Here is a 26,297-nt window from a genome sequence, read left to right on the forward strand (position 1 = left end):
CAACACCACACTTATTGTCTATGGGCCTAGATAGCCAAATACAGCACCCCTGTCCCAGAGAGCAGGCATTTCAGAGCTCAGGTCTCAGGATCAGTGGGGGTCCCATTGATCAGACCACCAGCAGGTTATCACCTATTCTCTGAATAAACGCAAACCTACAATGTGGAGAAATCAAATGTTAAAAAGTCGTAGTGATCACAAGCAGATTCATACTTAGATAGGTCTTAAAGATAGAGTGGTTGGCTGATCACCATCTCCGCCAACCATTGGCTTAGGATATATTTAGTTCTACTGGACAGAGAAAAAGAAAAAAAAAGCCGCAACCAGCTTTATTTCTCAGAAAAACCACAGGTGAGGCATGTTCGTTATCAATATGCCTAATCATTGTTTCACACCCCTCTATCTGCTGGTAGGGCCCAGTGGATCTTCTGGTATCCACTGATGATCTAATGTGCATGGGCAGCTTTATACCAATTTATCTTCTATGGGGACACTCAGGTGGGTGCTGTATTGTCCCTGCCGTGGTGAGATGGATAAACAGGTGGACCCCGATAGCCCACCCAGGACATCGGTCTATGTCATATAAATATATCAGATCCACATAATTATTACAAAGAATCCAGGCAAATACAGAAGAAATAATTCACAATAAGGTGTATGACAATCACTGACTGCAAGGTATTTGGCAGCTTTATGGCAAAGCCAGAGATTAGACATTTACCATAATATAGTAACAGGTTAAAATGACATTTTCTGATCATTTCCAATAAGCACAATCCATTCAAGAGGTAAAATGTAGATAGAAGACATGTCCCTCCAGAAGGCTGCGTGCGGCTCTCCCAGTCACACACTCTGATCAGAACTTTAACGAATTCTTCATAAATGACAAAAACGATGGCAACATCCAGGCACACTCTGCTCAAATGTGGCACGGTCCCTTTGTAGAACCTGTAGAGGAGAGATTTTGGCATTTAGTCCATATTAAACAAGAAATACAATTGTAGTAATCACCAGAGAATAGGGATTCCCTTAGGCTGTATTCACACAGTATGCTGTGGCTCCGTCAGGGCTTATGTCAGAACCTCCGCAAAACGGGATTCGTGCGCCATCGGGACCATTGACTAGAATGATGGAGAAGGCATCAGTGTGTGCTCGGCCGTCCATCATTTAAAGGGAATCTATCACCCTTTTCATGCCGTATCAGCTGCCGGCATCAACATCGGGGCTTATCTACAGCCAGGGCCGCACCTATAATGAGCCATGTTGAGACACCTGCTGAAGCGGCAGGCAGCAGGGGGCGGCATTATGCGCTCCTCTACCTGCAGCACCTACAATTTAGCCTCTGAGTCTGCACGCTGGTGATTTGCTGCGGCAGCGGTCCTGCAAGAGGCTCTAATTGTCTTGATGATCACAGGAGGGAAGTAGTCGGTGCCCCTTGATCATGTGACCCCTGACTCCTCCCCTCCTGTGACCTCTTCACAGGTCCTGTGCGCAGCGCACAGAGCAGCCATATATGAGGAGTGTGGCTCTGCAGGTGGAGGTCGGTGCTGGAGGCCCCATTATTCTCTATGTAGAGTGCGGGTGGAGGTCGGTGCTGGAGGCTCCATTATTCTCTATGTGGAGTGCGGGTGGAGATTGGTGCTGGAGGCCCCATTATTCTCTATGTGGAGTGTGGAGTGCGGGTGGAGGTCGGTGCTGGAGGCTCCATTATTCTCTATGTGGAGTGCGGGTGGAGGTCGGTGCCGGAGGCTCCATTATTCTCTATGTGGAGTGTGGAGTGCGGGTGGAGGTCGGTGCTGGAGGCCCCATTATTCTCTATGTAGAGTGCGGGTGGAGGTCGGTGCTGGAGGCTCCATTATTCTCTATGTGGAGTGCAGGTGGAGGTCGATGCTGGAGGCTCCATTATTCTCTATGTGGAGTGCGGCTCTGCTGGTGGAGGTCGGTGCTGGAGGCTCCATTATTCTCTGTGTAGTGTGGCTCTGCTGGTGGAGGTCGGTGCTGGAGGCTCCATTATTCTCTATGTGGAGTGTGGCTCTGCGGGTGGGGGTCGGTGCCGGAGGCTCCATTATTCTCTATGTGGAGTGCGGCTTTGCTGGTGGAGGTCGGTGCTGGAGGCTCCATTATTCTCTATGTGGAGTGCGGGTGGAGGTCGGTGCTGGAGGCTCCATTATTCTCTATGTGGAGTGCGGCTCTGCTGGTGGAGGTCGGTGCAGGAGGCTCCATTATTCCCTATGTGGAGTGTGGCTCTGCTGGTGGAGGTCGGTGCTGGAGGCTCCATTATTCTCTATGTGGAGTGCGGCTCTGTGGGTGGAGGTCGGTGCTGGAAGCCCCATTATTCTCTATGTGGAGTGCAGGTGGAGGTCGGTGCCGGAGGCCCCATTATTCTCTATGTGGAGTGCGGCTCTGTGGGTGGAGGTCGGTGCTGGAAGCCCCATTATTCTCTATGTGGAGTGCGGCTCTGCGGGTGGAGGTCGGTGCTGGAGGCTCCATTATTCTCTATGTGTAGTGTGGAGGTCGGTGCCGGAGGCCCCATTATTCTCTATGTGGAGTGCGGCTCTGTGGGTGGAGGTCGGTGCTGGAAGCCCCATTATTCTCTATGTGTAGTGTGGAGTGCAGGTGGAGGTCGGTGCCGGAGGCCCCATTATTCTCTATGTGGAGTGCGGCTCTGTGGGTGGAGGTCGGTGCTGGAAGCCTGATTATTCTCTATGTGTAGTGTGGAGTACAAGTGGAGGTCGGTGCCGGAGGCCCCATTATTCTCTATGTGGAGTGCGGCTCTGCGGGTGGAGGTCGGTGCCGGAGGCCCCATTATTCTCTATGTGGAGTGCGGCTCTGTGGGTGGAGGTCGGTGCTGGAGGCTCCATTATTCTCTATGTGGAGTGCGACTCTGTGGGTGGAGGTCGGTGCTGGATGCCCCATTATTCTCTGTGGAGTGTGGCTCTGCTGGTGGAGGTCGGTGCTGGAGGCTCCATTATTCTCTATGTGGAGTGTGGAGTGCAGGTGGAGGTCGGTGCCGGAGGCCCCATTATTCTCTATGTTGAGTGCGGCTCTGTGAGTGGAGGTCGGTGTTGGAGGCTCCATTATTCTCTATGTGTAGTGTGGAGTGCAGGTGGAGGTCGGTGCCGGAGGCTCCATTATTCTCTATGTGTAGTGTGGAGTGCAGGTGGAGGTCGGTGCCGGAGGCCCCATTATTCTCTATGTGGAGTGCGGCTCTGTGGGTGGAGGTCGGTGCTGGAAGCCCCATTATTCTCTATGTGTAGTGTGGAGTGCAGGTGGAGGTCGGTGCCGGAGGCCCCATTATTCTGTATGTGGAGTGCGGCTCTGCTGGTGGAGGTCGGTGCTGGAGGCTCCATTATTCTCTATGTGGAGTGCAGCTCTGCTGGTGGAGGTCGGTGCTGGAGGCTCCATTATTCTCTATGTGGAGTGCGGCTCTGTGGGTGGAGGTCGGTGCTGGAGGCCCCATTATTCTCTATGTGGAGTGCGGCTCTGCGGGTGGAGGTCGGTGCTGGAGGCTCCATTATTCTCTATGTGTAGTGTGGAGTGCAGGTGGAGGTCAGTGCCGGAGGCCCCATTATTCCCTATGTGGAGTGCGGCTCTGTGGGTGGAGGTCGGTGCTGGAAGCCCGATTATTCTCTATGTGGAGTGCAAGTGGAGGTCGGTGCTGGAGGCCCCATTATTCTCTATGTGGAGTGTGGGTGGAGGTCGGTGCCGGAGGCCCCATTATTCTCTATGTGGAGTGCGGCTCTGTGGGTGGAGGTCGGTGCTGGAGGCTCCATTATTCTCTATGTGGAGTGCGGCTCTGTGGCTGGAGGTCGGTGCTGGAGGCCCCATTATTCTCTGTGGAGTGTGGCTCTGCTGGTGGAGGTCGGTGCTGGAGGCCCCATTATTCTGTATGTGGAGTGCGGCTCTGTGGGTGGAGGTCGGTGCTGGAAGCCCCATTATTCTCTATGTGGAGTGCAGGTGGAGGTCGGTCCCGGAGGCCCCATTATTCTCTATGTGGAGTGCGGCTCTGTGGGTGGAGGTCGGTGCTGGAGGCTCCATTTTTCTGTATGTGGAGTGCGGCTCTGTGGGTGGAGGTCGGTGCTGGAGGCCCCGTTATTCTCTGTGGAGTGTGGCTCTGCTGGTGGAGGTCGGTGCTGGAGGCCCCATTATTCTGTATGTGGAGTGCGGCTCTGTGGGTGGAGGTCGGTGCTGGAAGCCCCATTATTCTCTATGTGGAGTGCAGGTGGAGGTCGGTGCCGGAGGCCCCATTATTCTCTATGTGGAGTGCGGCTCTGTGGGTGGAGGTCGGTGCTGGAAGCCCCATTATTCTCTATGTGGAGTGCAGGTGGAGGTCGGTGCTGGAGGCCCCGTTATTCTCTGTGGAGTGTGGCTCTGCTGGTGGAGGTCGGTGCTGGAGGCCCCATTATTCTCTATGTGGAGTGCGGCTCTGTGAGTGGAGGTCGGTGCTGGAGGCTCCATTATTCTCTGTGTAGTGGGGAGGTCGGTGCCGGAGGCCCCATTATTCTCTATGTGGAGTGCGGCTCTGTGGGTGGAGGTCGGTGCTGGAAGCCCCATTATTCTCTATGTGTAGTGTGGAGTGCAGGTGGAGGTCGGTGCCGGAGGCCCCATTATTCTCTATGTGGAGTGCGGCTCTGTGGGTGGAGGTCGGTGCTGGAAGCCCCATTATTCTCTATGTGGAGTGTGGAGTGCAGGTGGAGGTCAGTGCCGGAGGCCCCATTATTCTCTATGTGGAGTGCGGCTCTGTGAGTGGAGGTCGGTGCTGGAGGCTCCATTATTCTCTGTGTAGTGTGGAGGTCGGTGCCGGAGGCCCCATTATTCTCTATGTGGAGTGCGGCTCTGTGGGTGGAGGTCGGTGCTGGAAGCCCCATTATTCTCTATGTGTAGTGTGGAGTGCAGGTGGAGGTCGGTGCCGGAGGCCCCATTATTCTCTATGTGGAGTGCGGCTCTGTGAGTGGAGGTCGGTGCTGGAGGCCCCATTCTCTATGTGGAGTGCGGCTCTGCGGGTGGTGGTCGGTGCTGGAGGCTCCATTATTCTCTATGTGGAGTGCGGGTGGAGGTCGGTGCTGGAGGCTCCATTATTCTCTATGTGGAGTGTGGGCGGAGGTCGTTGCTGGAGGCTCCATTATTCACTATGTGGAGTGTGGCTCTGCGGGTGGAATTCGGTGCTGGAGGTCCCATTTTTCTCTATGTGGAGTGCGGCTCTGCGGGTGGAGGTCGGTGCTGGAGGTCCCATTATTCTCTATGTGGAGCTCGGCTCTGCGGGTGGAGGTTGGTGCTGGAGGCTCCATTATTCTCTATGTGGAGTGCGGGTGGAGGTCAGTGCTGGAGGCTCCATTATTCTCTATGTGGAGCGCGGCTCTGCGGCGGGTGGAGGTAGGTGCTGGAGGCTCCATTATTCTCTGTGAGGAGTGGGGCTCTGCTGGTGGAGGTCGGTGCTGGAGGCTCCATTATTCTCTATGTGGAGTGTGGGTGGAGGTCGTTGCTGGAGGCTCCATTATTCACTATGTGGAGTGTGGCTCTGCGGGTGGAATTCGGTGCTCGAGGTCCCATTATTCTCTATGTGGAGTGCGACTCTGCGGGTGGAGGTCGGTACTAGAGAATAATGGGGCCTCCAACACCGACCTCCACCCGCAGAGCCGCGCTCCACATAGAGAATAATGGGGCCTCCATGTGGAGTGTGGGCTCTGCGGGTGGAGGTAGGTGCTGGAGATTCCTCATTACTGGGCACAGGGGGAAGTAACCTTTTCAGAGCTGAGACTATCTTGGTGCTTTTTTGTTGTCACTGTCTAAGAATCATAGCATTTTGTTCCTTTTCCTCTGATAGATGCATATGACCCAAGTATGGAAAACAGGCGGTAACGAAACACATATTACAATGTCCCTTTCCTGTCCCCACACACAGTATAATGTTCCCACAGTATCCCCATCCCCCCACATACAGTATAATGTTCCCACAGTATCACCATCCCCCCCACATACAGTATAATGTTCCCCCAGTACCGCCATCCCCCACACGCAGTATAATGTTCCCCACTACCGTCACCCCCCCCACACAGTATAATATTCCCACAGTACTGCCATCCCCCACACAGTATAATGTTCCCCCAGTACCGCCATCCCCCCATACACAGTATAATGTTCCCCCAGTACCCAGTATCAGCCCTTGGTTTATGCAGGACTCTGCTGTCTGTGCTGGTTCTCATCGTCCTGGATGAGGTGAAGTTTATGTGTGGGGTCAGGGAGAGTTTACAGTGTGGATGTAGCAGAGCTCTGTGTGCGAGGTGTACGGAGCAGAGCCATGTGTGAGTTGTACGGAGCAGAGCCGCGAGTGTGTGAGTTGTACGGAGCGGAGCCACACGTGTACGAAGCAGAGTCTCACATGTGTGTATGGAGCGGCGCCGTGTGTGTGAGGTGTATGGAGCGGAACCGCATGTGTACAAAGTTTACGGAGTGGAGCCATTTTTGTGCAAGGTTTACAGAGCGTGGCCACGTGCCTATAGGGTGTACGGAGCAGAGCCGCATGTGTACGAGGTTTACGTAGTGGAGCCATGTGTGTACTGAGTGGAGCCGTGTGTGTGCGAGGTGTACAGAACGGAGCCGTGTGTACGAGGCATAAAAAGCAGAACCGTGTGTGTATGATGTATGCAGAGCCATACATGTACAAGGTGTATGGTGGGGAGCATTTATACCTCCCAGCGGGACAGTCCCGATTTTGAGAGAGATACTGCCCCGGCTGGGAGCTTATTTTTCCCGCGGACACACGAGTACACGCCAGAGCCCCGAGGAGCACTTTAAAATTCGCACGTGACGTTCCACCGGAAGTGACGTGCTAGAAGCTGACCGGAAATGAGGTAATTTCGGAAGGAGATTGTGACGGAACCATGGAGGCACTTCAGGGAATGCTGCAGATGCATCACCGTGTCCTCCTCCAATAGCGCGGCTAGCAGGATCGCCTTGAACTCGGGGATGCCGGCCATGTGAGCAGCTCATGATATGTCCTGCATTGGGAGGCTCAGGTGGGCACTACAGTGGGAGCCGGGCTGCTATAGAATCTTTCTTTTTTTCTTTCTCTAGCTCTTTCTGTTATTTCTTTCTTTCTCTGTTCTTTCTTTCTCTCTGTTGTTTCTTTTCCTCAGTACCAGTCAGCGTGCCCACAGTACCAGTAGAATAAGGGGGGTAGGAAACTAGGTGGCACTGGTCACTTTGAGCCTCTCATACTTTTTATTGGTGTATAATCATATGCCCTGAGCCCCCCTTACAGAGGGCCAGCCCCAGACAACAGGGTACAAACAAATCACTATTACTATCAGTCTAAGTGGACAATTATATACGTAAAGGTAATGATGTCCCTGTGCCAAGCAGTGCGGAGGATCAGAATACACTGAGGAGACGAGAGCAGCGGGGTTTGGGGAGAAGAATTATATGGTGCCCATTATACTGTATGCAGTAATATATGGGACCCATAATACTGTATGGAGCATTATGTGGGGATAAGGGATGACTTTGTTTGTTGTGGATCTGACCGCTGGGACCCCCATGATCCTGGGAAACGTAGCTTTGAAGAGCACCATGTAAATGGAGCTGTGGTCAATCATACGCACTGTGGTGCCATTCACATGTGGCTCTTCAAATAACTCCTTAAAGAGAGTGATGAGGGGACAACAAAGTATAGCAAAAATTCACTGATCGGGTTGAGGAGTGGTATAGTTTGTGGGCTGGTGGGATTTGTGTGGCAGGGCTGCATTTTTGTCCCAGTCTGGCCCTGTGCCAGGCCTACCATTGCCATTATTGCCCATTGTTCTGGATACTTCTGTGTTGTTCTTGTATGTGTGTGTGATGGCGCTGACATCCTTGTGTTTGGACACCTTTTTTTTCTATTTATCTAAATGTCCACTATTGAACTCAGTTTTACAGGATAGATATGAAAATTTACTGTGTGCACGAGGGGGGGGGGGCCATCATTTAGCTGTTCACCCCAGGCAGCAGAGAGGCTAGGGTCACCCCTGTCTACAGCATTCTGTAATGCTGTAGATAAGCCCCCGATGTAACCTGAACGAGAAGAAAAACACATTAGATTATACTCACTGGAGGGGGCGGTTCGGTCCGATGGGTGTTGCAGTCTGGTCTGACGCCTCCCATCTTCATGCGATGACGTCCTCTTCTTCCTGTCCTGTAGTGGCTCCGGCACAGGCGCACTTCTCTGCCCTGTTGAGGGCAGAGCAGAGTCCTGCAGTGCGCAGGCGTCGGGAGATGTCTGGCGCCTGCGCACTGCAGTTTTCTACTCTGCCCTCAACAGGGCAGAGCAGTGTGCCGGAGCCACTACAGGACGGGAAGAAGAGGACGTCATCGCATGAAGATGGGAGGCGCCGGACCGGACCGCCCCCTCCGGTGAGTATAATCTAATGTGTTTTTCTTCTCTTACAGGTAACATCGGGGGCTTATCTACAGCATTACAGAATGCTGTAGATAAGCCCCCGATGTCGATGCCGGCAGCTGATAGGGCATAAAAAGGTGACAGATATCCTTTAAGGCTATACACACCTATTGGCGGCAGGCAGCAAGACACAGTTGACCATGTCTGCAAACTGCATAAGAAAGGCCTGAAAATAAATGAAGAAATGAAGATTCCAGAGTGGAACTTGGTGTTATTTTATTAACTTTGGTAAATAATCACATGGAAAAACAATATTTTTTCCATGTCAAAAGGTGTTCATAAAAGCAAGCGATTATGTCAGTTGCCTGACTTATATTCCAAGGAACACAAACGCTATGCACTAAGATGTGCTGAAAGTAATTTGTATGATTTTAATCTGTAGGGGGCAGTATACACACAAAAAAAATTAATGTAGTCGTATGCCTATAAGTAATAGGAGGAGATATTCAAACTTTTTAGACATTAAGTGGAGTATTCCTTTAAAAAGATAACTCCCTGGAAAAAAAAAAAAAAAAAGGAGATGAGGGCCCTCACTTGCCATAATGGTAGAAGATGCAAAACATGGAGAAAGCCATGGATATAAAAATATGGCAGCAATTGTCACGTTGGAAGCTAGAACTGCATATTAGACAGGAGGACAGAGAACACAGTTGTTTTAATGCAAGCTTTCGGTCATTTCTCATTTTCTAATAAAATAATAATAATAATCTTTATATAGCGCCAACACAACATATTTCGCAGCGCATTACAGTTTAACAGTTTCAAATAAGTCATAATTAGCAACATTAACAATACAATAATTAAAGCAAAATAAGACTACCCTGCTCGTGAGAGCTTACAATCTACAATGAGGTGGGGGAGATAAAAAGTACAGGCGTGTATTTACAATGATGGTCCAGCCATCTTGAGGGAGTAGGGGATAGACAGAGATAGTAAATGGGCTATACACACACATATATGAAATGACTGATTAGGGAATGTGATAGGCTGCTCTGAACAAATGTGTTTTGAGGGAGCGCTTAAAACTGCAAATTGTGGATAGTCCTAATTTCTTGGGGTAGAGCATTCCAGAGGATTGGCGCAACGCGGGAGAAGTCTTGGAGTCGGAAGTGGGAGACACGGATTAGTGCCGAGGTTAGTCGAAAGTAGTTTGCAGAGCGCAGCCATCGGCTAGGCAGATAGACAAATGAAGGAGGAGATGTAATGGGGTGCTGCACCGTGGAGAGCTTTGTGGGTGAGAACAAGTACTTTGAATTGGATTCTGTAATGAATAGGCAGCCAGTGTAACAACTGGTAAAGAGCAGATACGTCCGAGTACCGATTAGCCAGATGGATGACCCTGGCTGCTGCATTAAGGATGGACTAGACAGGGGAAAGTCGAGTATGGGGGAGGCCAATTAATAGAGCATTGCAGTAGTCCAGGCGGGAGTGAGAGTTTTTGTTGTTTCCATGGTGAGAAAAGGGCAGATTCTAGAGATGTTCTTTAGGTGTAAGCGGCAAGAGATTGTATATGGGAGGTGAAGGAGAGATTGGTGTCAAACATAACTCTCAAACAGCGCGCCTGCTGCTTGGGTGTTATTATGGTGTCACCCAAGGAGAGGGAAATGTCAGATTTGGGTAGGTTAGTAGACGGCGGGAGCAGAAGTTCAGTTTTGGAAAGTTTGAGCTTCAGATAGACTGCGGACAGAGTCACTGGCGTTCTGTAGTGCAGCCGGGTAAGGTCAGGGGATGACGTATATAGTTGTGTGTCATCAGCATAAAAATGGTACTGAAAGACGAATCTGCTGATGGCCATGTAGAGAGAGAAGAGGGCCAAGGACTGAGCCCTGAGGTACCCCAACAGTGAGAGAAAGAGGAGATGACGTGGAGCCAGTGAACAAAACACTGAAGAAGCGGTCAGAAAGATAGGAAGAGAACCAGGAGAGGGCAGTGTCCTTAATACCTAGTGACTGGAGCCTAGAGAGTAGGAGACGGTGGTCAACAGTGTCGAAAACTGCAGAAAGGTCGAGAAGAATGAGCAGAGTGGTGACTGTTACATTTTGCTGTCAGAAGGTCATTGGTCACTTCGGTGAGTGCAGTTTCTGTCAAATGTAGGTGGCGGAAGCCGGACTGTGAAGGGTCTAGGAGTGAATGAGTGGAGAGGTAACGGGTAAGGCAGGAGTAGACAAAGCACTCCAAGAGTTTAGAGATGAAGGGGAGATTGGAGACTGGTCTGTAGTTGTTTGTGCAGGATGGGTCGAGTGGGTTTCTTTAATAATGGAGTAATGAGAGTGTTTGAAGGAGGATGGCAAAATGCCAGAGGAGAGGGAGCGATTGAGGCTATGTGTTGCAGATTCTGCTGCGGATCCGTAGCGTTTTTTGCTCTGCGAAACCACAGCAGATTTAGCTGCGTTGTACAGTACCATTGTTTTCAATGTAAAATGAAAAACGCTGTGCACATGCTGCGGATTTTTCCGCGGGTTCAAATCCGCAGCATTTCAATTCTTTGTGCGGAATCCGCAGCAGTTTCACACCTTCTCCATTGTAGAGGTGTGAAACCGCAGGCTAATCCGCAGGTATTTTTACCTGCGGATTTTCCCAAATCTGCGCGGACAAATCCACAGCACCTAAAGCTATGTGTGCACATAGCCTAAAGATTGTAGTAAGGCGAGTAGTGACGACTGGAGGAGATGTGAGGGAATTGGGTCGGTAGTGCATGTAGTCAGACGAGAAGACAGGAGCCTGGAGACGACTTCTTCTGTGATGGCATCAAATGTGGAGAGTGAGCCAGGGGAAATGCAGGGAGGGATAAGGGTCACAGCACCTGGTAGCTGTTAGAGGATTTCCTGATGGATATTATCTATTTTCTCTATAAAGTGGGAGGCCATGTCATCAGCACAAATCTAAGTGATAGGGGCTTGTGCTTTTGGCCTGAGGAGGGAGTGAAAGGTGTCAAAAAGTTTCTTGGGGTTGTTGGATAGTGAGGAGAACAGGGTGGTGTAGTAGGTCTGTTTGGTGAGGTGAAGGGCAGAGTTATAGGTCCTTAACATAAATTTGAAGTGGATGAAGTCTTCTGGTGTTTGGGTTTTCCTCCATAAACGTTCGGCACTCCTAGAGCATTGCTGGAGAAGTACAGTTTGTCATGTGAGCCAGGGCTGTTTTATTCTGTGCTTGGATGTTCTGAGGGTGAGGGGACCTACTTGGTCAAGAGTGCTTCTAATAGTGTTGTTATAGTGATGTACAGCCAGATCAGGACAGGAAACAAAGGAGATTGGGGACAGTGATGAGTGGAGGGAGTCTGAAAGTATATGAGAGTTAATGGCTTGTAGATTTCTTAATGTGTGGTAGGTAGGAGTGTGCTGGGGTGGGCGAAGATTTGTGAGCGTGAAGGAGAGAATGTTGTGGTCAGTGAGGGGAAGCCGTGAGTTATCTAGGTAGGAGATTGAACAGAGCCAGACAAAGACCAGGTCAAGGGTGTTACCATCTTTGTGTGTCTTGGAGGTTGAGAGCTGTGAGAAGCCTAGTGAAGTGGTTAGTGATAGAACCTGGGATGCAGATGTAGAAGTGGGGCTGTTAATGGGGATGTTGAAGTCTCCCAGGATAAAGGTTGGTAGTTCTGAGGTCATGAAGTGCAGTAGCCAGGCCCAGAAATGGTCAAAGAAGTGGGTGGGTGAGCCTGGGAGCCGATAAATGATCGCTAGTCTGAGGGAGAGGGGATGGAAGAGCTTGATGGCGTGGACCTCAAAAGAAAGGAATGAGAGTGTTGGAACTGGGGGAGGGAATGACCTGGAAAGTGCATTGTGGGGACAGGAGTATGCCGACTCCACCACCAAGTCTGTTTGTGGGTCTCGGAGAATGGGAGAATTATAAGCCACCATGGGAAATGGCAGCAGGAGAGACAGTGTCAGAATCCTGAATCCAGGTTTCAGTGAGGGCAACAGATTCAGAGAGTTGTTCAGAAAGTAATTGTGCAATTAAGAAAGTTTGTTACATACAGACCGTGGATTCCAGAGGGCACAAATAATTCTAGTAATTGCGTTTTGTTATACATCTGATATAATGCTTGTAACAATCATTGATTAAATGTCTTGTACCAGTAAAATTATGTTGGGGTAATGGGTAACTGGGACAAGATGCACTGTTTGTTATGACTTACTACATTACATTATACACTAGGAAGAAATTCTTATTATTGGTAACTTATGCCAAGGGACCCTCATTGCCGAGTATCTGGCTTGCACAGTCTAAATTGTTCTTATATTTGTGAGCCTCCAATCCCTGGGAATCAGAACATAGGAACAGAATAATCACAAAATATATTGTCAACATTAACAAATGGAATTAAGGCTTCGCTCAGATTAGTGGGTTAACCTCTTACTGCCAGCTGACGGAATAGTACAGCCAGCTGGCAGTATCACCCGCTTTGAGGTGGGCTCCGGCGGTAAGCCCACCTCAAAGCCACGACATGTCAGCTGTTTTAAACAGCTGACATGTGCCTGCAACAGCACATTTAACTAGAGATTCTGGTGCGCGGCCGGAAATACGCGCATCAATGACCCCGTCACGTGATCGGGGGTCATCAGTGTGTTGCCATAACAACCTGAGGTTTTCTCGAGACCTCTATGGTTGTTGATGGCAGATTGCTATGAGCACCACCCTGTGGTTGGCATTCATAGCAATGCTGTAATTCAACTACATAGAGGTGATCTATGCATCACCTCTATGTAGCAGAGGCGATCGCACTATGGCTACTGAAGCATGCCAAAAGTAAAAAAATAAAAAAAAAAAACATGAAAGTTTAAATCACCCCCCTTTCGCCCCAGTCAACATAAAAAAAAAAAATCAAACTTACACATATTTGGTATCGCCGCGTTCAGAATCGCCCGATCTATCAATAAAAAAGATTAACCTGAATGCTAAATGGCGTAGCGAGAAAAAAAAATCAAAACGCCAGAATTACCCTTTTTTGGTCGCAGCGACATTGCATTAAAATGCAATAACGGGCAATCAAAAGAACGTATCTGCACAAAAGTGGTATCAGTAAAAACGTCCGCTTGACAGGCAAAAATTAGACCTCACCCACCCCGAGATCATGAAAAATAGAGACGCTACAGGTCTCGGAAAATGGGGCAATTTTTTATTTTTAGCAAACTTTGGAATTTTTTTCACCACTTAGACATCAAACATGTTTAGGTTCGTTTATATCTATGAACTCGTAATGGCCTAGAGAATCATAATGGCAGGTCAGTTTTAGCATTTAGTGAACCTAGCAAAAAAGCCAAAACAAAAAACAAGTGTGGGATTGCACTTTCACCGCACTTGGAAATTTTTTCCCGTTTTCGAGTACACGACATGGTAAAACCAAAGGTTCAAAAGTACAACTCGTCCCGCAAGAAATAAGCCCTCACATGGCCATATTGATGGAAAAATAAAAAAGTTATGGCTCTCAGAAGGGGAGCGAAAAACGAAAATGAAAAAAGCTCCGGTCATGAGCGGGATTAACCCCTTCCCGACCTGTGACATAGCGTATGCGTCATGAAAGTCAGTGCCAATCTGACCTGTGACGCATACCCTGTGTCACAAAATGATCGCCCTCCTGCGGGCCGGGTGACCGGGGTGAATGAAAGGTCACCCGGCCCGCAGGTACAGGGGGACCTATACTTGACCCCAGGGGGGTGGCTTAGCCCCCCCGGGTCTACGATCACTACTGGTGACCTTTTTGTCACCCCCCCTCAGATCTGATTGGAGCTAGCGCCCATGTGACGCTAGCCCTCCAATCAGATGTGGAGGGGCGGAGAAAAACAATGTCTGCCTAGCTTCTTAGCTTCATCCCATCTGTGGAAGCCAAGGAGCGAGGTGCCTGACCACTGACCTGCCCCACAGAGCCCGCGATAGCCGCCGCTGCCCGCCGCCGCTAGTACCGCCGCTGCTGTGTGCTGAGGACAGGTACTCCCCTCTCCTGTCCTCCACGCCCCCGACCTCCGCTCCCTCCCCCCCTGCCCCCCCTAATCACCTGCTGCATTTGCTCACCTCCTCCTGCAGGCTCCATTTGCTCCCCTCCTGCCCCCCCTTCGCCTGACAGCTCCATTTTCTCCATTTTCTCTCCTCCTCCCCTTGTGATCACCCCCTGCCCCCCCAATCACCTGCTGCTGCCATCTACATTTTCTGCTGGTCCTCTGATCCCCTCCTGCCCCCAACCGAACCTGACAGCCCCATCGTCCCCTGGTGATCACTCCAATCACCCCCTGATCACCCCCTGATCATCTGCTGCCGGCTTCATCTACAGCTGGTCCTCTGCTCCCCCTGATCACCCCGTGGTCCCCTGATCACCCCCTGATCACGTGCTGCTGCCGGCTCCATCTGTAGCTGGTCCTCAGCTCCCCTTCTGCCCCCCCGCAACTGATAGCTTCATCCTCCCCTGGTCATCACCCCCCCTCCCAGTGATCACCCCAATCACCCCTGATCACCTGCTGCTACTGCATCTCCTTAGCCCCTTCCTCCCCACTCCCGACAGCCCCCGCCTGACTGCCCTCGCCCGCGCCTCACTGCCCCGTCCTGCAGTAGAAAGTTTTTCACCAAACACTCGCACATACACACTATAATAAAGCTTTTTTTACACACGCACACACACAATGTCCCGCTCATCCCAGTCACAAAGGGTCTACTCAGTTGAGGAGGCATATGAAATTATTGCCTCTGAAACTGATAGTGAGGAGGACCCCACCTTTCCCTATACCTCTCACTCTTCCTCTTCCAGCGACATAGACTTGCCACCACCAAGATGTCGCAGGACGAGAAATCGTCCGGAGCCAAGGGGGAGGAAGAGTCGGGTACCTTGGAGGCAGTCCCACAGTCAAGTGTGAGTTTCCCCCATCCTAGTGCTAGTCACGCCCAACCTAGCACTAGTGCTCCCTCCTGGACCCCCATCCCTGAAAATTTTGCTCCACGGATTCCTAATTTCGTTCCCCAGTCAGGAATCCAGTTTGAGACTGCCAACTTCAGAGAAATAGACTTTTTCAAAGTCTTTTTCTCTGAGTCAATCGTCAGTCCCATGGTGGAGCAAACAAACTTGTATGCCCAGCAATTTTTGGCCGAACACCCAATTTCTTCATTCTCTACTTGTCTGTAGAAATGATTAAATATTGGGGACTGGTCCTTCACATGGGGATTGTGAAGAAACCAGAAATTCGCCAATACTGGAGTACCGATATTTTATATCAAGCTTCAGTATTTGGCATGGTTATGTTTCGCAAACGTTTTGAGGCGATTCATAAATTTCTCCATTTCAGGAACAACACTGAAAGCCTTCCCCGCGATGACCCGAAATTTGATAGACTGTTCAAAATTCGTCCGCTCGTCGAACACTTCAGCAACAAGTTTGCTGAAGTGTACATTCCCGAAAGGGAAATTTGTGTGGATGAATCCCTCGTCCACTACAAAGGGAGGCTTCAGTTCCGTCAGTACCTGCCCAGCAAAAGGGCGAGGTACCGGATAAAACTCTACAAGCTGTGTGAGAGTACCTCAGGGTAAACTCTCAGCTTTAGAGTTTACCAAGGAAAGAACAGTAGGATCCAGCCCCCAGAATGTCCACTTGCTTTGGGGGTGAGTGGGAAAATAGTGTGGGATTTGGTCCACCCAATGCTTGATAAAGGTTACCATCTGTACGTTGATAACTTTTAAACAAGCATCACACTATTTCAATCCCTCTCTGCCAGAGCTACCGTCACTTGCGGTACCATGCGCAGAAACCAGAGGGGTCTCCCTTTGCCGCTAATTGAGCAGCCTCTCCGAAAGGGTGAGAACTAAGCCCAATGTAGCGGCAACATGCTTGTGGTCAAGTTCAAAGACAAAAGAGACGTCTTTGTCTTGACCACAATCCATGGTCCCGGCACCACGGCCACCACCGTTCGAGGTACCCCAGTACCGGTCAACTAACCGGACTGTGTCCTGGCGTACAACCATCACATGGGGAGAGTTGATCTTTCTGATCAAGTCCTCCAGGCCTATAGTGCCATGCGGAAGGCGAAGGTGTGGTACAAAAAACTGGCTGTGTACCTCGTACAAATGGCACTGTATAATGCATGCGTGCTATCACGATGTGCAGGTCAGAACCACTCCTTCTTTGAGTTCCAGGAGGCGATGATAAAGGCCATGATTTTTGGAGAGGAGGACGGAGCGCGCCCCAGCACCTCTGGAACTCAAGTTTCCCGTATGGTACCAGGGGAACATTTTCCCAGTGAGGGGATAACAAGAAAAAGGTGCCGGGTGTGCTATAAAAGGGGGACAAGAAAAACGACTTGTTTCCAATGTGAAACGTGTCCTGACAAACCTAGACTGTGCTTGAATGAATGCTTCAGAATTCATCACACGTCCATGGACTAAACACATCCAGACATTCCACGACAGAACTCACTCACACTAGGCTGATATACACAACACCACACACACCAACCTGGCGTACACTACACCACACACGCCAACCTGACGTAGTGTGTCAAGTTGGTGTGTGTGTGTGGTGTAGTGTACATCAGGTTGGTGTGTGTGGCCTAGTGTACGTCAGGTTGGTGAGTATGTGTGCTGTACACTACACTACACTACCCTGATGTACACTACACCACACACACCAACCTGACGTAGTGTGTCAGGTTGGTGTGTGTGGCGTAGTGTACGTCAGGTTGGTGTGTGGTGTAATATAGTGTACATGTTGTCGTGTGTGTGTGGGTGGTGTATACTACACCACACACCAACCTGACATACACTACATACTTTCCATAAGCGACATGGTGTCCGCTAACGATTGGAGCTAATTTTCCATTCAAAAAGTCAAATGGCGCTCCTTCCTTTCTGTGCCCTGCCGTGCACCCAAACAGTGGTTTATGACCACATATGAGGTATCGGTGAACTCAGGAGAAATTTCCCAACAAATTTTAGGATCCATTTTATCCTGTTGCCCATAAAAAACGAAAAAAAATGAGGCTAAAAGAAAATTTTTGTGAAAAAAAAAGTACTTTTTCATATTTATGGCTCAATTTGTGAAGCACCTGGGGGTTCGGAGTGCTCACTGTTATGCATCTAGATAAGTTCCTTGGGGGGTCTAGTTTCCAAAATGGGGTCACTTGTGGGGGTGCTCCAATGTTTCGGCACACAGGGACTCTTCAAACGCAACATGGCAACCGCTAAATATTACAGCATATTTTCCATTCAAAAAGTCAAATGGCGCTCCTTCCCTTCTGAGCCCTGCTGTGCACCCAAACAGTGGTTTATGACCACATATGAGGTATCGGTGTACTCAGGAGAAATTCCCCAACAAATTTTCGGATCCATTTTATCCTGTTACCCATGTGAAAATTAAAATATTGATGATAAAACAAACATTTTTTTCTTCCATGTTGCTTTAGTTCCTGTGAAGCACCTGAAGGGTTAATAAACTTCTTGAATGTGGTTTTGAGTACCTTGAGGGGTGCAGTTTTTAGAATGGTGTCACTTTTGGGTATTTTCTGCCATATAGACCCCTCAAAATGACTTCAAATGTGAGGTGGTCCCTAAAAAAAAAAATGGTTTTGTGACGCGGTAGGCGTCGGGGGCGGAGCGGCGCTAGTGGGCGGCGTTATTGAAATTGCGGCCTAGCAGGCCGGGAAAAGCCGGGCACTAAATTTCTGGGGCCCTCTGAAAACGCTGAGCGCGGGGGGGCCGCCATGGAGAGCTTCTGGGGGCAGGACCCGACCCCATACCTCCACTCCAGTGCTCATGTCAGCGCCGATGTCCGTTCTTCTCATCCTCCTGGGCTGATGTAGCACAGCTGGAGGAGTTCTTGAAGGGGGGATGCTCGATTGTTCCTCCCTCTGGGCAGGGGGACGGAGAGCTTAGAGAGGTATCATCAGCATCCTCACCTTGTGAACAATCCTTGCTTTGCATTTTTGCTAGGCTCTGTAGTAAGGGGTTACTGCTTGCTGTAGAGGACTGTGATGTCAGAGCAGATGTGGTATTAGCTAAAATAAAGAGAGGTGATGCAGTAACCGTAGTGGTCATTGGTGGAGTAGAGGTGACAGGGATAAGATCTGTAAAAAATAAAAATAAATAAATCCGTGTAATTTGGACAAGGTTTCACCAATTCACCATCTAGTAACCAAAATACTCACCAGCAGGTTCTTCCAGTGCCTTGTTAAGCCTCTGTAAAAATGCCTTTTTCTCATTATCCAGATCCTTAGATGTAACATTATATCCAGGAATAGGTGGTGGGGGCTACGGGGAGAAGAACACTTATGAACACCTCATGAAGGAGGAAAAAGGGTCAATGGGTAAGAACAGATACAAGTATTTACCAGTGGGTAATGATCATCACGCCCTAAACACACCAACAAAACCTTCTTCCTACGTGACTCACTACTTCTATTATCAGATGATTTAAAATCAGAAGACTTGGAGGACAAAGTGGTGTTAACTAAGGGAGAAAAATTAAACAAAAAATAAAAAAGGAAAGTCAACTTATGATAGATGTAATTAGTTGCCATGGGCAGCTGCTACACTTTTCCTTCATATTGTTTTTGAAAGCACACAAACGTTTGAGAACAGGAGGAAAAGTCAGTTATTAAAGCGGACACTTGCTTATAACTGTGGCATTGGCATGGAGGAGCATGCAGGTTTACTTCAATGCGGAAAGTGAAAAGCCTCTGATTGCAGCATCTATATATTTCAGGAGAAAATGAGGAATAATATGTCGGAAGCAAGCAGCACCCCATTCTGGTCAGCTACGAAGTCTACTGGTCTGATGCCACCAAAATACACTTCCGCAAACTTTTGCAATGGCTAGCATAATATACGTAAGCACCAACACATACACTTCATATTACGTTTTACAAAGTTGACAGCAGCAGTGTAACTTACAGTCCTCCAACTGATTCCCACTGCCTGATTTCACTGGGGTAGAGAGGCCCGTTTCATGCGTGTCATCCCTACAAGAAATAAGGAAATCAAATGACAACTACTACAGAATTTCAGAACTGAGCTGGTGAGAAGACCTGTAGCTCTGATCTTTGACATCAGTAAAAGTTTGAAAGATTCTAACTTCGGCCATACGAAAAACACACACCCCAAGTCCCGTAGACCTTCCCAGACGTGGCCGTGTTAGGAACTGCGTGAGGCTTAGATATTCGACAATGAACTTCCCGATGCAATTTTTTTTTTTTTTTACACAAGAGAAGTGCCAATTTTTATTTTTTGAAGTAACTGAGTTTTTTTCTATTTGTTGGCATAAGAGTCAAACACTTAGGGTACCGTTACACTTAGCGATGCCCCAGCGATCCCGACCACGATACGACCCGGTCAGGATCGCTGGTGCATCGCTAAGTGGTCGGTAGTGAGCTGCCAAACAGGCAGATCTCACCAGCGACACAGCAGCGGTCGGCGGACGCTGCTTACCTGTCAGATGCGGCGATGAAGAAGTCCGCCCGCCTCCACGCGTCGCTCGTCGGCGCCACAGGAAGCGGCCGACGAGAAACGGCCCAGGACGTTCTCACGCGATCAGCGATAATCAGTGGGAGAGCCGGTCGGAGGTTAGTATCACACATAGCGATATCGCTAGCAATATCGCTGCTGCGTCACAAAACCAGTGACGTTATAGCGATATTGTTAGCGATATCGCTATGTGTAACGGGCCCTTTACACATTGCATATACTGAAGCCACAAGGCATAGTAGATTGCAGTCGACACCCAACCCCATCACCTATACTGTGACTTTATCAGGTATGAACTGGGCATGACCTTAAACATGACCAGTTCACAGCTGAAGGTTGAGCCAGGCACTATTATATGTAGCCTGGGATACAATTTTCGTCAGTCATCTGTAATAGCAGAGAATCTGAGCAGGGTAGTCATATGTATCTACCCTTATGTATGATACGGACTGCTGAACTGTGATCTGAGCGCATCAGTCACAATGATATCACTGCTGTTCAGATCTCTGTAGAGAGCAGTAAGCAGCGCCAACCTAAAGAATTGTGGCTGCCTGCCATTTTCTATGACACTGTTCACTTTGCCATTCACAAACAAAAATTGCACTGCCGTCCCAAACTTCATTCTCCCTATCTTTTTGCAAACGCCCAGATGGGGAGGAGTGAGACATATACAATCTTATCTGCCCTACATGTATTGCAGTTGTAAAGTGAACTAGCACTACACTAGGTTTTCATGGCAAATGACAGCAACAGCTTCCCTGAGTGTTTCAAAGTTGAAAATAATATAAATATATATAAATATATATACATATATACATATATTGTAATACTCCCCCCTCCCACCTACCCCTTTTATAACACATTCTGGCTAAAGCCTTCTGCATATATTAGTCGTTACCTGGCCTTTTTGGAGGACACGTCTGGCATTTGGCTCCGAGATGATGATGGGCTTGAAATTACAGATGTATTCTGGTAGTTTCTTTTACTTTTCTAAAGGAGGTAAAACAATTGCATATCAATACAATGTTATTATTGGTCAATGGTATGGAGCCATACAATATATCCATCACTCATACAATACCTGTAGGAGTACTCTGCTGGAACTCAAAGAGCTGGTGATTGCATTATGAGAGGACATTGTAAATCCATTTATTGTGCAGCTACTCAGTGAGCCATTTGAGGAGGTACGGGAGCATTTGTTACTCGTCTCATCAAGTGTATTTAGAGCCCTTTTCAGGGTGTCTGACCTAAAGAAACAAGTGTGTGGGTACAGGCAAAAGTTAGAAAAATGACAATGTATAGTCAGGCCCAAAAAATAAATACCAATAAAGCTGTTGGAGCAGTAAAGGCTTTAAAGAATGAATTAGGACCCCCCAAATGTGCTACAGTGTCAAGGAAAACAAAAAAAGAAAAAACACATGGGCTAATGAAACTGACATTAAGAAAAGTTACTGTCAGATATAGATGTAAAGTCGAGCTAACTGAGCTCTGGACTAATCAGTACAGCTCCACTTAGAAAGTCAAGAATTTTCACCACTAAAACGAATATGCTGCAGTCCATCATTAGTACTTCTCTATTTGAGTCTCCCACATTGCCTAGCTTACAAGGTCAACGCAAAGTTGAGGTGGCTAAGCCTCCTGCCATAGTCAGCACTCTGAATTCTTACCGACTTTTGTTCTCCATCTATCCACTTTTACGGTTTTAAGTATGATACGGACTTCTGAACTGTGATCTGAGCACATCAGTCACAATGATATCACTGCTGTTGAGATCTCTGTAGAGAGCAGTAAGCAGCGCCAACCTAAAGAATTGTGGCTGCCTGCCATTTTCTATGACACTGTTCACTTTGCCATTCACAAACAAAAATTGCACTGCCGTCCCAAACTTCATTCTCCCTATGTTTTTGCAAACACCCAGATGGGGAGGAGTGAGACATATACAGTCATGGCCAAAAGTTTTGAGAATGACACAAATATTAATTTTTACAAAGTCTACTTCTTCATTTTTTCTAATGGCAATTTGCATATACTCCAGAATGTTATAAAGAGTGATCAGCTCAACAGCAATTACTTGCAAAGTCAATATTTGGCTAGAAAATGAACTTTATCCAGTAAAACACATTTCAACATCATTGCAGCCCTGCCTTAAAAGGACCAGCTAACATCGTTTCAGTGATTGCTCCATTAACACAGGTGTGGGTGTTGATGAGGACAGGGCTGGAGATCAATCTGTCATGATTAAGTAAGAATGACACCACTGGACACTTTAAAAGGAGGTTGCTGCTTGGCATCATTGTTTCTCTTCTGTTAACCATGGTTATCTCTAAAGAAACACGTGCAGTCATCATTGCACTGCACAAAAATGGCCTAACAGGGAAGAGTATCGCAGCTAGAAAGATTGCACCTCAGTCAACAATCTATCGCATCATCAAGAACTTCAAGGAGAGAGGTTCCCTTGTTGCCAAAAAGGTTCCAGGGCGCCCAAGAAAGACCAGCAAGCGCCAGGACCGTCTCTTAAAAGTGTTTCAGCTGCGGGATCGGGCTACCAGCAGTGCAGAGCTTGCTCAGGAATGGCAGCAGGCAGGTATGAGTGCATCTGCACGTGCTGTGAGGCGGAGACTCTTGGAGCAAGGCCTGGTCTCAAGGGCAGCAAAGAAGCCACTTCTCTCCAGGAAAAACATCATGGACAGACTGATATTCTGCAAGAGGTACAGGGAGTGGACTGCTGAGGACTGGGGTAAAGTCATTTTCTCTGATGAATCCCCTTTTCGATTGTTTGGGACATCTGGAAAACGGCTTATTCGGAGAAGACCAGGTGAGCGCTACCACCAGTCTTGTCTCATGCCAACTGTCAAGCATCCTGAAACCATTCATGTGTGGGGTTGCTTCTCAGCCAAGGGAATGGGCTCTCTCTCAGTCTTGCCTAAAAACACAGCCATGAATAAAGAATGGTACCAGAATGTCCTCCAAGAGCAACTTCTCCCAACCGTCCAAGAGCAGTTTGGCGATCAACAATGCCTTTTTCAACATGATGGAGTACCTTGCCATAAAGCAAAGGTGATAACTAAATGGCTCAGGGAACAAAACATAGAGATTTTGGGACCATGGCCTGGAAACTTCCCAGATCTTAATCCCATTGAGAACTTGTGGTCAATCATCAAGAGACGGGTGGACAAACAAAAACCTTCAAATTCAGACAAAATAAAAGCATTGATTTTGCAAGAATGGACTGCTATCAGTCAGGATTTGATCCAGAAGTTGATTGAGAGCATGCCAGGGAGAATTGCTGAGGTCCTGAAGAAGAAGGGTCAACACTGCAAATATTGACTTGCTGCATTAACTAATTCTAACTGTCAATATAACCTTTTGCTACTCATAATATGATTGCAATTATATTTCTGTATGTGATAAAAACATCTGACAAACACACATAAAAACCAGAGGGCAGCAGATCATGTGAAAATATAATATTTGTGTCATTCTCAAAACTTTTGGCCATGACTGTACAAGCTTATCTCCCCTACATGTATTGCAGTTGTAAAGTGAACTAGCACTACACTAGGTTTTCATGGCAAATGACAGCAACAGCTTCCCTGAGTGTTTCAAAGTTGAAAATAATATAAATATATATACATATATTGTAATGCTCCCCCCTCCCACCTACCCCTTTTATAACACATTCTGGCTAAAGCCTTCTGCATATATTAGTCGTTACCTGGCCTTTTTGGAGAACACGTCTGGCATTTGGCTCCGAGATGAGGATGGGCTTGAAATTACAGATGTATTCTGGTAGTTTCTTTTACTTTTCTAAAGGAGGTGAAACAATTGCATATCAATACAATGTTATTATTGGTCACTGGTATGGAGCCATATAATATATCTATCACCCATACAATACCTGCAGGAGTACTCTGCTGGAACTCAAAGAGCTGGTGATTGCATTATGAGAGGACATTGTAAATCCATTTATTGTGCAGCTACTCAGTGAGCCATTTGAGGAGGTATGGGAGCATTTGTTGCTCGTCTCATCAAGTGTATTTAGAGCCCTTTTCAGGGTGTCTGACCTAAAGAAACAAGTGTGTGGGTACAGGCAAAAGTTAGAAAAATGACAATGAATAGTCAGGCCCAAAAAATAAATACCAATAAAGCTGTTGGAGCAGTAAAGGCTTTAAAGAATGAATTATGACCCCCCAAATGTGCTACAGTGTCAAGGAAAACAAAAAAAGAAAAAAAAACAACACATGCTAATGAAACTGATATTACTTACTTGGAACCAGAAGTCAAGGAACCATTTACCACTGGAGATTCAGCTGAAGACTCCCCAATTCCATTGCTAACCTGCCTCCTAGCGGAAGGTGAGGGGCAAGAAAAGTTACTGTCAGATACAGATGTACAGCAGAGCTAACTGAGCTCTGGACTAATCAGTACAGCTCCACTTAGAAAGTTAAGAATTTTCACCACTAAAAAGAATACGCTCCTCTCTATATACATATATGAAAGAAGAAATGGGAGAGGCTCATCCCGGATGTACAGGGTGAGGAATGGGAAGAAATCCTGGAGTCGCCAATATGGGTATCTCCATCTGCCAATAACAGGATGATACAGTTATATATTATTAATCAGTCATATTTGACCCCGGCTCGACTCTAAGATGGGCCGATACTCGTCATCGGAATGTTTGAGATGTCATTCAATAGATGCGGACTTTATTCATATGATCTGGTGTTGTCCTGTTGTTGTGCAATACTGGAGGGAGGTGACGTTATTATTAACATCCTTGGTACAAACCCCTGTTCCACTTGAACCACTGATCTGTCTGTTTGGAGTGTGGGATGAGGAAGCATGGGTCATTATGTTGGGATTTTTCTACGGGAGACGCTGTTCATGGCACGGAAGGTACTAGCATTACGGTGGATGGGAAATTCGCCTCCTTCTCTTGGGTCCTGGATCACTCTGGTAAATTCAATTATCCCATATGAACGTACGCTGTATCAGAATAGAGGATGCCCGGGTAAATTTAAAAAGATTTGGGAGAGGTGGAACTCCGCTCACCTCACTTTGCAGAGCGGAGATGTCGCACAGTAAACTGCTTATTATATAGAAGTAGGCTGCGGAATAGTTTATGTTTTGGTAGATGTAGGTAGGGTTTAGAAGCTAGGCAGGTTTTATTACTGGTACAATAACACAACACTACTGTGATTCAATTGATATTATGTTTGCTTTATTTACACACAGTTGATGTACATATTTTGCCACGCGTCTTCATGCTGTCTGGACATATGTATGTTTTGTATCAAGCTTAACACCTTGTACTATATGTGTGTGTTGTAAAACTGCCTGTAGTTTAATAAACAAATTAAAAAAAAAAAAAAAAAGAATACTCTGCAGTCCTTCATTAGTACTTCTCTATTTGAGTCTCCCACATTGCCTAGCTTACAAGGTCAACGTAAAGTTGAGGTGGCTTAGCCTCCTGCCATAGTCAGCACTCTGAATTCTTACCGACTTTTGTTCTCCATCTATCCACTTTCACGGTTTTCTTCATCTTTGTTAAATCTCTTTCTGTGCTCTCGGATGGCATTGAGCACAGTCTCCTTTGCACAAGGGTCTGGAGGTGGACATGTAACCGAAGGGGAGGTCAAGCTAGTAGATAACAGACTGTTCAGCCTTTGAAGGGAAGAAAAAAAATTCTTTACTATCCAAGAAGTGTTACAACAGACAGCATAGATTAGATCTGAATAGAATCCAATAGAAGCCTATATCTTGTATTTATTCCTCCACTAAGAATGCAGTACAAAGATATCTTATGTTTCCTGATGGCATACATTCAATGCAACACTCAGTGCAACTAAAGACTGAGAAAAAAGGAGATTTTTGTGTACTCACCGTAAAATCTCTCTCTTAGCCTCTAATTGGGGGACACAGAACCATGGGTGTTATGCTGCTGTCCACTAGGAGGCGACACTATGCATAATCTAAAAAAGATTAACTTTGGCTCCTCCTCTGCAGTATACACCCCTGGACGGCATTAGCCTTCTCCAGTTTTTTGCAAAAGCATTAGGAGGAACATAACAGAAATAACATAACCATGCCTGTAATAAGGCCATGTACGAGCTCAAAGAACAATATGAGAACTCAACTGTAACAACGGCCCGTAAGTGCAGCAGGGTGGGAGCTGTGTCCCCCAATTAGAGTGTAAGAGAAAGAGATTTTACGGTGAGTACACAAAAATCTCCTTTACTCTGTCGCCTCATTGGGGGACACAGAACCATGGGACGTCCCAAAGCAGTCCCTGGGTGGGAAGCAAAGGACGAATATTGTGCTGACAGGTCCCTAAACTTGGGGCACTGCCGCCTGCAGAACCAGTCTACCCAGGCTCGCGTCCACTGAGGACTGGGTATGAACTTTGTAGTGTTTCGTAAACGTGTGTAGG

General features: G+C 47.7%; 2 protein-coding genes across 3 annotated transcripts in view; one reads left to right on the plus strand and one right to left on the minus strand.

Moving 5' to 3' along the window:
- Positions 1–26,297, plus strand: part of LOC141080493 (uncharacterized) — a 131,505-nt gene that overhangs the window by 81,438 nt on the left and 23,770 nt on the right. The gene's annotated exons all lie outside the window — the stretch shown is intronic.
- Positions 302–25,531, minus strand: LOC141080494 (nuclear envelope pore membrane protein POM 121C-like). Of its 2 annotated transcripts, XM_073565740.1 has the most exons (11): positions 25,367–25,526; positions 24,135–24,212; positions 23,766–23,931; positions 23,583–23,674; positions 20,949–21,114; positions 20,766–20,857; positions 19,298–19,365; positions 18,736–18,854; positions 18,553–18,655; positions 18,304–18,471; positions 302–948 (listed from the first exon to the last, which is right to left on the minus strand). In XM_073565740.1, exons 1-11 carry the CDS (start codon positions 25,381–25,383, stop codon positions 920–922), a joined length of 1,098 nt encoding a protein of 365 aa, XP_073421841.1. In that variant the 5' UTR covers positions 25,384–25,526; the 3' UTR covers positions 302–919. The 2 variants fall into 2 exon arrangements, with proteins under 2 accessions (XP_073421841.1, XP_073421843.1); XM_073565742.1 differs by lacking the exon at positions 18,304–18,471 and having other exon boundaries at positions 25,367–25,531.

This window comes from Dendrobates tinctorius, unplaced genomic scaffold, assembly GCF_039654945.1.
Source record: "Dendrobates tinctorius isolate UK_male_01 unplaced genomic scaffold, ASM3965494v1 ptg000016l, whole genome shotgun sequence".
NCBI lineage: Eukaryota > Metazoa > Chordata > Amphibia > Anura > Dendrobatidae > Dendrobates > Dendrobates tinctorius.